Source organism: Trichomycterus rosablanca, chromosome 14 (assembly GCF_030014385.1).
Source record: "Trichomycterus rosablanca isolate fTriRos1 chromosome 14, fTriRos1.hap1, whole genome shotgun sequence".
Lineage (NCBI taxonomy): Eukaryota > Metazoa > Chordata > Actinopteri > Siluriformes > Trichomycteridae > Trichomycterus > Trichomycterus rosablanca.
This window is the reverse complement of record NC_086001.1, coordinates 36,185,233-36,200,949: the sequence shown is the minus strand read 5'-3', so window position 1 is coordinate 36,200,949 and position 15,717 is coordinate 36,185,233. Positions and strand designations below refer to the sequence as shown.

The following is a 15,717-nucleotide window of genomic DNA, read 5'->3' as shown; positions in this document are numbered from 1 at the left end:
CTCTTATCACTTCTCGTCTTCCTTGTCTCTCTTTTACGATTGTCTCATGTCTCCTCATGTCTCCTTTTGTCTCTCCTCTTACTTCTCTGGTCTCTCTTCTCCGATTGTCTTATCTCCCCTCGCTTCTCCGCTCGTCTCTCTTCTCTCTTTTTTTTTCTTCCTACTTCTCATTTCTCGTCTCTTGTCTCCTCGTCTCCTTTTGTCTCCTCACACTTCTCCGATCTCTTTTCTTCTATTGTTTAATCTCCCCTCGCTTCTTCTTTCTTATCTCCTCCTTTCCTCCCTTATCACTTCTCATTTCTCTCTTTAACGATCGTCTCATGTCTTCTCTTGTCTCACTTCTCATTTTTGTCTTTAACGATTGTCTCATGTCTTCTCTTGTCTCACTTCTCATTTCTCGTGTCTCTCTTTTCCAATCGTCTTATCTCCCCTCTTCTATTTCACCTCTCTTCTCTCCTTCTTTCCTCTCTTATCACTTCTCATTTCTGTCATCTTTCTTTAACGATCGTCTCATGTCTTCTCTTGTCTCTCTTCTCAGATCGTCTCATCTCTTCTCTCCCTTCCTTTCTTCTTACTTCTCATTTATTTCGTCTCTCTTTTACAATCGTCTTATGGTCTCATCTTGACTCCTCTCACTTCTCCGGTGTCTCTTCTCCCATCGGCTCATCTCGTCTTTCTTCTCCTCTCGTCTTCCTTCTCTCCTCCTGTCCTCTCTATCACTTCTCATTTCTGTCATCTTTCTTTAACGATTGTCTCATGTCTTCTCTTGTCTCTCTTCTCAGATCGTCTCATTTCTTCTCTCCCTTCCTTTCTTCTTACGTCTCATTTCTTTTGTCTCTCTTTTACGATCGTCTTATGGTCTCATCTTGACTTCTCTCACTTCTCCGGTCTCTCTTCTCTGATTGTCTCATCTTCCCTCTCTTCTCCTTTCATCTCTTTTCTGTCCTCCTTTCCTCTCCTGTCACTTCTTATTTCTCTTGTCTCACTTTTTTGATCGTCTCATGTCTCCTCTCTTCTCCTCTCGTCTCTCTTCTCACCTCCACCTCCTCACCTCACCCGGCTGTTGAGGAAGACTGCCCCGTCTGTGGATTGGAGGAGACGATCTCTCCTGTCCTCTCGTCCCGTCTCGTCTCTCTTCTCTTCCCTCTTCTAACTTCTCTGGTCTCTCTTCCCCATCCTGTGTCGTCTCTTCTCTCCTTTTCTCATCTTTTCTCATCCTTTTACTTCTTTCGTCTCATCTCTAAACCCTCGTCCTTCTTTCTATTTTTTCAGCGTTCCTCCCCTCCTGAAGTTTCTCTCCTTCAGGTTTCATCTCATCTATATCTGATCTCTCGTCTCTTGTCTCCTCTTCGTATCTTGTCATGTCCTCGTCTCCATTCGCTCCGTTCCGCTCTCTCGTCTTCTAATGCGCCCTGAAAGCAAAGTTTAGCATCCCGTACCGTTATTGACTGGACTTTGTTAATGTCAGCGCAGACTCTAGGATAGCGAGCCCCTTGGTAACGGTATCGATCCCGATTCATAAAAGCCCTCCGAGCGAGCGAGCGGACGCGCCTCTGCGGGCTGCGTTGAGATCACGGTGTTGTCGGGTGCTGGGGGAGCGCTTGCTTTCAGTTTTACGCCCCGGCATACCGTGCCAAGATCGGGAGAGTCGGTGCGGTGATTGAACTCTCTCCTGAGGGGTTGGCGCGGTTCGAAGGCTAGCAGAAAAACAATGACCACATACTTTCTGAGCTCATTAGGAGAAAATCCATGAAAGTGCCCGGACGCAGCACGTGAGGGTTATTTTTACTCTGGCGGCTCAGCTCGGCTCGGCTCGGTGCTATAGGAAGTTGGCGAGCGGAAACTCCCGCTGCTGGACTCGATTCGCTAATTGCTTTATTCTGAGAACCAGGACAGAGGTCGCTGGACGCTTGGCATTGCTACTTTAAATGTATCTTCTCCCTTTGCGTCTGCTCTTCTGTAGATCAGCATCTTCATGACCCACCTGTCCAACTACGGAAATGATCGACTGGGCCTCTACACCTTCGTCAACCTGGCCAACTTCCTCAAGTGCTGGACCAACCTGAGACTGCACACGCTGCCGCCGCTGCAGCTCGCCCGGCACTACTTCAGCCTGTACCCGGAACAAAGGCACCCCTTCTGGCAGGTCTGGGTTATCGTGTTATCGTACATCGTACGTGAAAAGTATGTGGACGCCTGACCGTAAGCTTGAGGAACATCTCATTCTAGAACCATCAGCGTCGACTTTTAGTCCTCTGGAGAGCCTTTCTAGAGGGTTTGGAGCTCATCCTGTCAAAAGAGGGTTCGTGAGGTCAAGGTCAGGTTTGTAATTACACTCTTATCCAGAGTGACTTACAGAAGAGCTTCCACAGTAAACATCTTCTACTCTAGTTTATCTCAGCTTGAGGTCTTAGTAAAGAGGTGATGAAGGTCTGTCATCGCCTTTTGAAGATCATGAGAGACTCAGATGTTCAGACAGACAGAGAAGAGCCTTGATGCTCGTCTTCCTTGAGTTCTGTGTGGAGGATCAAAGCGAGCGAGACTAGTGGCTTTGAGGTTGCGTGGTACAGAGCTTCCTACAAGCACATGGTCAGGTGTCCACAAACTTTTGGCAATGACTGTCTGATAACAGTGGTCTATGTGAGGTTTGAGGTTGAGGGATCTATTAGATGTCAGGCTGATGGAGGTTCCTCGTAGCTTCCGTGTTGGATCCAGCAGATCTTTGATGAGAACCAGATGGTTTTGACCAGACCAGTGGTCAAATGAAGTATCTACCGAACAGCAAGTCACAGGCGTTCGTGGCGAGAACCTGGCTACAGTGCTGTTGATGGTTAGATGATGGACCAACCGTCAACAGCCGACCGGTCACTGGGCATCCAGCTCCTTGATGCCAGAAGAGATCTGCTTATGACCAGAAGAATGCAGATCCTTACGGTCAAGCGTAGATGTGGGTCAGTGACGTGGAGATGTTTCTGGAACTGGCTGACATGATGGATTCCCACTGATACCAAGGAGGGAAGCAAGAAAGACAAGATCTCAAGCAAGACCTCCAGGCCTTCCAATTTCTGGGAGTATCCTGGAGTGACCTTCTCAGTGTCCAGATTTAAATCCACTAGAAAATCCTTGGTGGGGTTTGAAGATAGCAGTCGAAGCAAACTTCAGCAAGGTGGAAGCTTCTCCTGGAGAATAACGAGAAGATCCTTCAAGAAAGACGTCAGAGGTCAAAACGGTTCTCCACCAAGCCTTGATGTTGGGGTTGGGACCGATGTATCGGTGTAGGTAACGTCTTCGTTAACTTAGACGTGTTGGTCTTCGCAGAACCCGTGTGACGACAAGAGACACAAGGACATCTGGTCTAAGGAGAAGACCTGCGACAGGCTTCCGAAATTTTTGGTGGTGGGACCCCAGAAAACTGGTAAGTACACCATCACAGTTCATCACACTACGGCCACGGGCCAGGGCGCTGAAAGGGTCGCATTCTGGGAGAACTAGGTGGCAGACGGGTCCATCAAAAGGGGCAATCGCTATTCTAATAAGAATATGCAGCCATAACAGCCTCTACTCCTTGGGAGGGCTTTCTACGATTCTGTGTATGGTGGGGAGGGGGTGAATTGTGCCCATTCCATTTTCAGTCCACCCCAAGGGTGGTAGGTCTGGAGGTCAGGAGTCCATATACTTCCGCTCCCATTTTTGGCACGGTGATACCGAACCTGCCTCATACAGGTGAAAAGAAGTGGTTCCAGGTCAAGGGAGCTGGGGAATTGAATACGACAAATTGGTGACTGTAATGGGAGAGGAAGTATATGGACACCAGCTGTGCTATCGGCCGGTCCGACGTCTGTCCGAGCACGGGGGGCGTGCACTCGCCAGTGTCCTCTCGGTGCCTGCCCCAAGCCCGGTTGGCACAAGGAGGGTGTAAAAACCGAACCAAGCTCCGAACAAACTTACGGACCGCTCGCTCACCCACTCACACGCTGGCATACACACACACACCGGACCTCCCACACACACACACACACACACACACAGCGGACCTCCCACACACACACACGTACGTTCCCGTCTCATCCGCTGGCACGCATCTTCACCCACGGCTCTCGCCATCCGTGCCGCAAATAAGATTATCGATTCGAGTCCGTCCTCCGCTTTCTTCCGTCTCTTCCGGCTTCCTCTCGGATCCGCCCGTCTTACGTAGCGCTCCTTCGCCTGGAGGGTGGCACCTTGTTCTAAACGTGTACCCAACCCCTTGTTTGTCTCCTCCCCAGGCACCACCGCCCTCTACCTCTTTCTCCTGATGCATCCGTCCGTCTCCAGCAGCTTCCCCAACTCCAGGACCTTCGAGGAGGTGCAGTTCTTCAACACCAACAGCTACCACAAAGGAATCGACTGGTATGACCCACGTTTGTGGCACGATACGCTCCAGCCAAAAGTATCTGGACGCCCGTCTGATTCACATTTCCTGCACCTACCGGGCGCTTCTATCCGAAGTGACTTACAGTTGTGACCGTACACAAGCATGACCGTCTAAGCAATTGGGAAACTGGCAGTGGTGGGACTTGAACCAGCAACCTTCTGATTACTGGTCCAGTACCTTAACCGCTTGGCTACCGCCTTTTAAGACAGTTCTGCCACATCTGTTGCTAACAGGGGTAACAGGCCTTCTCTTCTCCACTTTTGAACTAGTGGCGCCCAGGTGGCACAGCGGGATCATCCGATCATCTAGCGGGTATAATCGGCAGTGCCTGAAGCAGACACGGTTCTGCTAGGGCGGGATGGCCGGACTGTGTGGGTGGGTGGAGACTATGTGGGTGGAGGCGTGAGCAGCAGTATACCCACCTCGACTGCAGTCAGGGATCCACCAGCAGCGGGAGACATGTTGACTACGATACATTGGTAGAAAATGCATCAATAAAAGTAATCAAGTAATCGAAAGGTTGTTGGTTCCACCCCCACCTCTGCCAGGTTGCCACTGTTGAACTCCCTTAAGCAAGGCCCTCAACCCTCGATTGCTTAGACAGTATTCCGTCACAGTACTGCAATGCCGAAAACGTCAGTAGTGCTAAACGTAGTGCTAAATTGTACCTTCGCTGACGGTCTTCCACCACCATACTTCACATCTGGCTAAGTTCTCCCCCAAATATGCGCCCCCTCACAGCGCTGTGCATCTAGGCGGGATGCAGCAGTGCTCTTTCCCCACTGATATCATTCCACGCTGTGCTTTTGATGTGATCTTTGCAGGGTGCCCACTCTTAGCGCTCAACAAGTAGCGACGGAACTGATTGTCCCCAGTTCGTAGAAAATACGGCTCGTTCCGAGTGTCTGTTTGCTTCTTGTTTGCTGCAATTACTACCAGCTGTGCTTTTTGTGTAAACTTTGCAGGGCGCCTACTCCCAGGGAGAGCCAAATTGGCAACGAACGTAAACGGAATAACGTTATCCTCTAAGGTTCGATTTGGATTGTTCACATAAACAGCACTTTGAGCGCTTCAATTTTCTCAAACGAGCCTTTGGCAGGTCGGGGACTGAAGGTCTGCCTCTCAACAGGCGTTCCAATTCAACCCAGAGGTGTTCTTTGGGTTGGGGTCCGAGCTCTATGCAGACCAAACTCTCAAACTCTTTAACGGGCCATGTCTTTGTCATTAAGAGCTGTGTCCACATAATTTTGACTGTGTACCGAGTCGACTGTGAAGTTCTGCGGCATCTTAACGTTAGCAGACCTGTTTTTGATGGCTCCTAGTTTACATCTAGGAAGCATACGTCTGGATTTTCTTAAGGACCTTAGCAAGAGACCACTGTTCCATGAGGGTGTCAATGCTGCTGGTAAACTAGTTCTGTTCAAATGGGCACAGAGAAGTCAACAGTTATAGTCATTTATACCGTAAATGATCATCTAACTCCTGGAGTCTTCTTTGTTCTCTCTAAGGTACATGGACTTCTTCCCCGTGCCGTCGAACGTCAGTACGGACTTTCTGTTCGAGAAGAGCGCCAGCTACTTCCCCTCGGAGGAGACGCCCAGACGAGCCGCCATGCTGCTGCCCAAGGCCAAGATCCTCACGCTGCTCATCAACCCGTCCGACAGGGCATACAGCTGGTACCAGGTAGGCCTTCCACCTTCTAGAACCTTCCAGTAGGCACTTGCCCCACCCTACCTATTACAGCTGTTGCAGCCTCTGCTCTTCTAGGAGGGCTTGTCAGTCAAACGAGCAAATCAGGCAAGGTCAAGTGCTGATGTTGGACCTACACCCAGCATCCCTATTCATCCCACACATTCACACCAAACACACCCACATAGTCCGGTCATCCCGCCCTAGCAGAGACCTGTCTGCTGCAGGCACTGCCAATTATTCCTGCTAGATGGCACCCAGTCGACCGGTGGAGTACTTTTAGGTCAGACACCGATGTTGGCCGGTCTCTCCACATTAAATCTATCCTGTCTTTACGGGTCTTACCCAACCTCTAGACTCTCGAAGGAGAAAGGGTAAGGAAGGGTAAGCTAGGGCAGAAGCAGATGAAGACAGAGATGGAATCCGTAAGCTGATGAGAAATAGAGGAGAAATCTCATCAGCGGCGGTGCCTCGGGAGGTCCTCGCGTGCGACGATTACCCGCCGAGAGAACACGGGAAATAGAAAGAGCTTTCGATCCCATTTCCCCACGGAATAATGAGAGTGTGTGAGGGGGAAAAAGGGCAAAGCTACTTACCCAGTGTTAATGCTAGACCTCGTAGTGTCTGATCATTAATGAGGTTATTGCTCAGGGGTCACCGAGTGGTGCACCGTGGTCCGATCCTGACCCGGGAGTAATTCTACCCTTCTACCCTTACTGTGGAGAGTTTCTCTTCAGTGGAGGAATCAGAGCAGCCTCTTACTTACCTCTGATGGGAGTCGTGGTCTTGTAGACGGAGAAGCGAAAGTCCAGGCTGCGAAGGGTTCGGAGGGTTGGTGGGCAGGTTGTCAAGTCAACGTTGAGTCCTTCCTCCTAAACTTGCCTGGAACTCGGACGGGAAACGACTGGTTGGTGTCTTCGGTTACCACGGCACTTCCTCTCCATTCTGTCTATAGAAGGCATCCGGGTGTTGACTTGCCGAGGGAGTCCAGTGGAGTCGTGAGTCCAGTGGAGTGTCAGCTCTATACACTACATGGTCAAGAGTAGGTGAACAGCTTGCTGGATGATTTATTCCTCAATTTAGGGACCTTGTTTGGGGGCCACATAGTGGCACTAGTGCTCTACCCCTGCTGTTGGATGAAACGTTGGATGGAAAGACCTGACCTGACCTGATTTTGAGGCTCATCCCAGAGGTGTCCTGAGTGAACATCTGAGTCTCTTGCTGTCCTTAAAAAACGATTAAAAACCCACCTTTTTACTAAACACTTAGGCTGACTTGTACTTATTTACTAACATTTTGTTCCATTCTTTTCCATTTCTAAAAAAAAAAAAAAAAAAAAAACACTTTGGTTCTAACAGGTTTTAGCAGATTTGTGTTCTTTGACTGTTGTTTTCCTAAACTTGAGAAATGAAATGTTCACTATAGAAGCACTTCTGTAAGTCGCTCTGGATAAGAGCGTCTGCTAAATGCTGAAAATGTAAATGTAAATGTGTCCTGCACACACAACTGGAGTTTCTTCACACCAAACTCTTGGGGTCAGATTTACTCATACAGGGTCTTCTTTCTCTTCTGCAGCATCAGAGGGCCCACGAGGACCAGGCGGCACTGCGGTTTAGCTTCTACGATGTCATCTCGGCCGACCAGCAAGCTCCGCCAGAGCTACGATCCCTGCAGAACCGGTGCCTCGTCCCCGGCCTGTATGCGACTCATCTGGAAAGGTGGCTGACCCACTTCCCGCCTGGCCAGGTACGCTCCCTTACCTTACCCAGCTTAACTATAGCATACCCTACCTTATAGTCCCCTCCACAATCGTTGGTACTTCTGATAAACTCTGGTATCTTCTCCTATAACATCTTAGAAGGTTGAAGAATACAGAGCAGAACCTCTCCAGATCGTCCAGGCTCCCAGGTCCTCTCCCATGCACCCTTCTCTTCAGCTCAGCCCACAGGTCTTCTATGGGGTTTGAATCAGTTGGCCCTGGCAGAAGCGTGACCTTGTGTTCTCAAAGCCTTATGAGAATAAAGCAGCCCCACAACATCATAGAACCTCCACCTTAGTAACCAGCGGGTATCTGGTTCTTGCCAGTCCCGGTAGCATTTAGCAAACTCCAGTTAGACCCCAAGATGCTAAACAGTGATCCTTCGGGACTCCTCCAGACTCTGCGTAGGGGTGAAACTAATCTGGGTCGAACTTGGTCCATGCAAGTTTTTCACAATGTTGTTATTGTTCTCTGTACAGGCGCCCAGGTAGCTCAGCGGGATATTCTGCTAGCACACCAGCTCTGTCGGTTGGGCACAATTGGCAGTGCATGCGGCAGACGAAATTGGCGACTAGTCTGCCGATGAGACCGGCCTCACTTGCAAGTCCATAGAGGTGCAGTCAAATAGGAAGGGGTAGGTGGACTGCACATTGGGGTAGTCCCCCAGCGGGAGACTGATTGGCTAGCACACCACTGCAGAGTGTCGAAACTCACGAGCTCGTCGACCTAGCCGGGCATCCACACAAATAAAGTTAAGGGGGAGGAAAGTCGACCGGGATCTCCTCCTGCTGCCGCTAAGATTTCCGGGACTGGTCCGGGGCGCCTATGCAGGTGGGGAAATCACGCTGAAAGCCAAATGCTAATCTGCTAACTGTGTGTGTGTGTGTGTAGCTAATGATAATAGATGGGCAGCAACTGAGAAATGATCCGGCCGCCGTGATGGACGAGGTGCAGAAATTTCTGGGCATCTTTCCGTATTTCAACTATTCAGAGGCACTTACGTGAGTTTACACATCACACACACACACACACACACACACACACACACACACACACACACTGAACAGTATTATTGTATGAGCGCTACGTCAATGGCTGTAGCACACCCAAGTCTGAGACTCGCTAGCCTGGCGGTGTGTCCAACGGACACAGTCGGAACTGTCTACGGAAGGGATGGTCTCATGTTGTAAACCAAATAGAGGTTTGAGACACAGCCCTCAAGTTGCTTTTTAGGCGTTTCCAGTTCCCCACTTCCTCTGCAAAGGCCAAGGGGCACAGGGGCACAGACTGGTACCAGTACCACACCACTTCTGGCAACTTCCTTTACACCAGCCAGCGGTGGACTCTCACAGAGAGTCGTAGTCGACGTCCAGCCAGAGTACCAGTCCTGCGCTTGCATTGTTCGGCCACTTCTCTCACACCAGCCAGCGGTGGACTCTCGCAAAGAATTGTAGCTATGCTGGGGTCCCTCATCAACGACTGGCACCTCCCTGATCCCAAAAGGATCAGGCTCACGGATGGTTTGCTCCCCCTGTTTTGTGGTCATCCCACCCCCTTGTGACGGGGGTCAGTGCTTGTTAACTTGATGGTCCGGGACATCCTACCTGCGCCTTCCCGTCCCTCCTCGTCACTCCTGACCTGAATCTTCATCTTCGGCACCTCCAGCTCCCTCTCCTGTCTGCGACTCGCTAATTCGAGAAGAATGGCAGGGCGTCGGCAGGGCGTCGGCAGGGCGTCAACAGGGCGCGATCGCGCTCCGTGGTGTTTGTACTGTAGCCCGAGCGCTCGCGTGGAATCTGTGTTTACAGCTCAGTCGGCGAGACTAATTAACACCCCTGCCCACAGCCGGTTCACCCCCCTCGGCTCGCCACACGGTGTTGATCAAACCGAGCCGTGTCGGCGGTGACAGCCAGACAAGGTTACGCCTGACATCTGTCCGCCTGAGAGAGTGTGTGTGTGTGTGTGTGTGTGTGTGTGTGTGTGAGTGTGTCTCCTCCGTGTACGGTGGATTTACCTCTGGAAATGAGACCAGATGATTGAGTTCTCGTCCCTCGTCTATCTCTCCGCAGGTTCGACCCTCAGAAGGGATTCTGGTGTCAGCTGCTGGACGGAGGTAGAACCAAGTGTCTGGGCAAGAGTAAAGGTCGCAAGTATCCTCCCATGGACGCAGAGGTAAATGAAAGTCTCTGAAAGTATCTGGACACCCCCTTTTTGTCCTGAAAGGGTCTCTGGTGGCCTGCGCAGATCCCTGACCTCGACCTCACATGATTATCCGTCCTCCACCATACTTCACAGACGGGACTATTATCTTCTAAGCCAGTTACCTGATGTGAATCATACACTTAGTGACCAAAAGTATGTGGACACCTGACCGTAAGCATGTCCTGTGCGCAGGTCTTGCTCGGAGGTGTCGAGGTCAGGGCTCCGTGCAGGCCACCGACGCTCCGCCACTTCAGAATCGTCAAGCCGCTCAGGGCCTCGGTCATGCTGAACCAGGGAAAAAGTGTGTGTGTGTGTGTGTGTGGGCAAGGCAGCGGTGATATAAGGTCCATCTGTCTTTTCCTCTCTCGGCCATTTTTCTTCATCTCGCGCCTCTCGCCCCTCTCTCATTCCTCTCCGTCTCTTGGCCTCTCTTGCTCATTTGTTTCTGTCTCGGATGCAAATCCCCACATGACAATCAGCTTGCACGAAACCATGATTAATTTAGCGCCCGTGGGGGGTTCGGGTGGCGGGGGGTGACGGGGGGGATCTGGCTACGTCTCACACACACACACACACACACACACACACACACACACACACACACATGCTCTCGCAGAGACTTTTCTCTGAACCGGAGAGTCAAGTCTAGATATGCGGTTGTACCCTTGCAGTTAAGGTACCGGACTGGTAATCCAAAGGTTGCTGGTTCAAGCCCCACCACTGCCAGGTTGCCACTGTTGGGCCCCTGAGCAAGGCCCTTAACACTCAATTACTTAGAGAGTATACAGTATACTTCTACTGGATAAAAGCGTCTGCTGAATGCAGAAATGTGTGTTGAGGCTCACGAGGAACACCTTTTGATCTTGGTAGGACCTCTGGAGCTTCCAGAACAGCCCTGGATCTCTCTGAGACGTCATGACGTGACTCCCATGTGTAGTGGACATGCTGTGGATCGGGTGACCGGGAAGGCCATTGAAAAACAGATCCAGAACTTACGTTTACATCTACAGGCGCCTTTATCCGAAGAGACTTACCGCACAGTACTTTGACAGCATACAGCCTGAGCAATTGAGGGTTAGGGGCCTCGCTCAAGGGCCCGACAGAAGCAGCCTGGTGTGGCTTGAACCAGAGACCTTCTGATTACTAGGTCTGTACCTTAGTCGCTAGGCTACAACCGCCCTGGCTTCTTCAAGTCATGATGGTCTTCACGAGCCCATGGAGAGACATTGTAGCCTAGTGGTTAAGATTCTGGACTTGTAATCAGAAGGTCACTGGTTCAAGCCTCACCACTGCCAGGTTGACACTGTTGGCCCCCTGAGCAAGGCCCTTAACACTCAATTACTCACTGTATCATGTCACAGTACTGTAAGTTGCTTTGGATGAAGGCGTCTGCTAAATGCCGAAAATGAGAGGGAGTTGGAGAGCCTGTGCCCACCATAGCCCCTGATTCCTGGCAACAGTTTGGGGAGCGTCCCTTCCTGCCAAAAGCAGGCCAAAAGTATTTGCTCGTGGCCACTAATGAGCGCAGGCGAACTTCTGTTTTAGCCAGAATGGAAGGGAAGCGACTGAGTTGTCGTTGCTTTTAGACTCGTCTACTTTACAGATGGCTTCCCATTCAGCACACGAATGAATCGAAGTCCGATTGTTCCAGAGTCCATCGATGTTGTGCTTTACACCATTCATCTCTTTCTCTCTCTCTCTCTCCCTCTCTCTAGTCCCGTCTCTTCCTCTCCCGCTTCTACAAGGACCACAACATCGAACTCTCCAAGCTCCTCCACAGACTCGGCCAGCCCCTCCCAGCATGGCTCCGAGAAGAGCTGCAGAAGGTCAGGTAGCATCGACTCCTCCCACCCCGCCAACCCCCCGGGGGTCGACGGTCAGGGGGAGTGACCGCAAAGACGTGACGCAAGGGTTCACCAATCTACAATCGGCGTTGAGCCGTGCAGACTTGAAGTTCAGATCAAGACGTCCACGACCAACAAGTGTTTTTTGTTTTGCGGCTTATCAATAAAAAAGAAGGTTCAGGACATTCGGACGTACGTGAACCCTGGCAGGCAGACCTCCAGATCTTGGTCCACCTTAAAACTCTGAACTCTTGCTTGATCTGATCTCTGGTGTGGACGGATCTGGAAAGAGTGAGTCTGGAGTCGTGTGATTGGCCAAAAGTATGTAGATGTCCTTCTTCAAATGAGCCCTGGGGACAGAAGCACATACAGGACTGATGCACCGTATGGCCGAAAGTATGTGGACACTTGACCGTGAGCATCTAAAACAATGGAAATTAAGAAGACACCCCTCTCGTCTTCGCAGCTATACTAGCGTCCACTCTTCTGGGGTTAGGCATCGGTGAGATCTGGGAAGGTCGGACTAGAAGGCTGGAGGTGTCTCACCAGTGTCTCACCAGCAAAATTCCAATTCGTCCCAATAAGGTGTTTGATTGTTGGTGTTCCTTCACACCAAACTAGTCAACGGCATCTTGTAGGACGACAGACTCTTGGTCTTTGGTTTTGTTCCTCAAAAACTAGCGTGGTCTGTCACTCCGCCACCGTGAGGGTCACTGGCAGGAAGGGGGTACACGGGTTACTGGGAATTGAGAGCAGCCTGATTTGGAGGTGGACTCTTGGTGGTGGACTCTCACAGGAGTTCTTATTTCTAGCATGTCATCGAAGGGTTTCGGCAGGAAAACGACCTCCTGGAGGTCCTGCTAACAAGTACGAAGTGGAATAAATGTACAGAAATATAAAGACAGATGTATATATGGATCTGTATTAAACACTGGAGATATGTTTTAGTAACACCTGGACCTGCCTTTCATTTTTGTGTGTGTGTGTGTGTGTGTGTGTGTGTGTGTGTGTGTGTGTGTTGGCACTGCCCTTCCAACAAGTCACTGTATTGAGAAGTCAACCAATCAACCAAGTCAGCACGAAATGAAGTTCATCAGGAGCTTATGGACTGGCATAATGCGAAGCGACTGGGGGATGGATGGATGGATGGATGGATGGATGAGTAGATGGATGAGTAGATGGATGGATAGATTTACCTGAACCCCCCCTGAACCCCAGCTGGAGTGGAATCCGTGCACACAGAGTAGCTGTGATGGATGTGTAGATCCACAGGGTGGCGCCAACGTCACACTAATGGACTAATGGACTAAAGTACAATAACTATCGAGGTTTTTAAATCCTACCAAAGATGTTTAATAGATAAAAAGTTAAATACTGTTAATAATAATAATAAAAACATTATTATTATTATTATTATTATTATTACTGTCATTATTCAATTATTATTATTATATTTATTATAATTATCATTATTGTTATTATTTAAAATACTACTGCTAATTATAATAATAATATTGGTATTAAAATATTATTATGTTTATTATTATTTCATTATTATTATTTCATTATTGTCATTATTATTTATAGGTTTTATTATAAATTATTATTTCTTTTATTTATGATTATTATTACATTTATTGTTTATTAATAGTGTTATTTATTATTATTATTATTATTATTATTATTATTATTATTATTATTATTATTAGTTAAATACTGTTAATAATAATAAAAGTAATATAATACTAATGATGATGCTGATTAATAAGGATTAGTTTTATAAATAATAATAATAATAATAATAATAATAATCCCGCTAATAATAAAACAATTAATATACTAATAATATAATTAATTTATTATTAATAATTTTTTTAAAAATAATAATGATAATAATAATTGTAATGATAATTACAGTAATAATATCATTATTATTATTGTTATTATTATTATTTATTTATTTACTTTGATTATTTTTATCGTTGTTGTAGTTGTTAAATACGCCCTCCCCCTCTCCATGTGAATCCACCGCCGGCTGGTGTAAAGAGGTGACGGACGACCTCGCGTCTCGGGGCCGGGTGCTAGTCTAAGCGGCGGGAGGGTCGTGACGGGGAACTGGACATGACTCGGTGACGTGATGACGACGTGATGTTTGAGGTTCTCTGAAACATTTGGGAAGTGAGCGTGACTAAATTTTTCCCATCGGACCGCTGGCTTCAACAACGGTTGCCAAATATTTCAAATAACTACATTTTACCTTACGGAAGCCCCCCCCCCCCCAAATTCAGTCAGAGAAGAAGAAGAGGAGCAGAAATTAGATCAAAGCCTGTAAAGATCAATCAGCCGGATTCCTTTCATCCTTCGCTGCCATGGTAACCAGTCTGGAGACGCACGGCGGGTCCCGTTTGTGATGTTTGAGGGGTAAACAGGAGCGAGAACACACACACACACATACATACACATACACATACAGTGTATCACAAAAGTAAGTACACCCCTCACATTTCTGCAAATATTTTATTATATCTTTTCATGGGACAACACTATAGAAATAAAACTTGGATATAACTTAGAGTAGTCAGTGTACAACTTGTATAGCAGTGTAGATTTACTGTCTTCTGAAAATAACTCAACACACAGCCATTAATGTCTAAATAGCTGCAACATAAGTGAGTACACCCCACAGTGAACATGTCCAAATTGTGCCCAAAGTGTCAATATTTTGTGTGACCACCATTATTATCCAGCACTGCCTTAACCCTCCTGGGCATGGAATTCACCAGAGCTGCACAGGTTGCTACTGGAATCCTCTTCCACTCCTCCATGATGACATCACGGAGCTGGTGGATGTTAGACACCTTGAACTCCTCCACCTTCCACTTGAGGACGCGCCACAGGTGCTCAATTGGGTTTAGTCCATCACCTTTACCTTCAGCTTCCTCAGCAAGGCAGTTGTCATCTTGGAGGTTGTGTTTGGGGTCGTTATCCTGATGGAAAACTGCCATGAGGCCCAGTTTTCGAAGGTAGGGGATCATGCTCTGTTTCAGAATGTCACAGTACATGTTGGAATTCATGTTTCCCTCAATGAACCGCAGCTCCCCAGTGCCAGCAACACTCATGCAGCCCAAGACCATGATGCTACCACCACCATGCTTGACTGTAGGCAAGATACAGTTGTCTTGGTACTTCTCACCAGGGCGCCGCCACACATGCTGGACACCATCTGAGCCAAACAAGTTTATCTTGGTCTCGTCAGACCACAGGGCATTCCAGTAATCCATGTTCTTGGACTCCTTGTCTTCAGCAAACTGTTTGTGGGCTTTCTTGTGCGTCAGCTTCCTTCTGGGATGACGACCATGCAGACCGAGTTGATGCAGTGTGCGGCGTATGGTCTGAGCACTGACAGGCTGACCTCCCACGTCTTCAACCTCTGCAGCAATGCTGGCAGCACTCATGTGTCTATTTTTTAAAGCCGACCTCTGGATATGACGCCGAACACGTGGACTCGACTTCTTTGGTCGACCCTGGTGAAGCCTGTTCCGAGTGGAACCTGTCCTGGAAAACCGCTGTATGACCTTGGCCACCATGCTGTAGCTCAGTTTCAGGGTGTTAGCAATCTTCTTATAGCCCAGGCCATCTTTGTGGAGAGCAACAATTCTATTTCTCACATCCTCAGAGAGTTCTTTGCCATGAGGTGCCATGTTGAATATCCAGTGGCCAGTATGAGAGAATTGTACCCAAAACACCAAATTTAACAGCCCTGCTCCCCATTTACACCTGGGACCTTGACACATGACACCAGGGAGGGA

The 15,717-nt window shown here is 48.7% G+C and overlaps 1 protein-coding gene across 1 annotated transcript in view; it reads left to right on the top strand.

The window, feature by feature from the left end:
• Positions 1-12,859, top strand: part of ndst3 (N-deacetylase/N-sulfotransferase (heparan glucosaminyl) 3) — a 44,969-nt gene extending 32,110 nt beyond the window's left edge. The window contains exons 6-13 of the mRNA XM_063008305.1: positions 1,964-2,146; positions 3,319-3,415; positions 4,266-4,389; positions 5,923-6,097; positions 7,679-7,849; positions 8,754-8,863; positions 9,932-10,034; positions 11,780-12,859. Of these exons, the coding sequence (XP_062864375.1) occupies positions 1,964-2,146; positions 3,319-3,415; positions 4,266-4,389; positions 5,923-6,097; positions 7,679-7,849; positions 8,754-8,863; positions 9,932-10,034; positions 11,780-11,899 (1,083 nt within the window). The 3' untranslated portion in view covers positions 11,900-12,859. The remainder of the gene's footprint in view (positions 1-1,963; positions 2,147-3,318; positions 3,416-4,265; positions 4,390-5,922; positions 6,098-7,678; positions 7,850-8,753; positions 8,864-9,931; positions 10,035-11,779) is intronic.
• Positions 12,860-15,717: the final 2,858 nt, after the last annotated feature.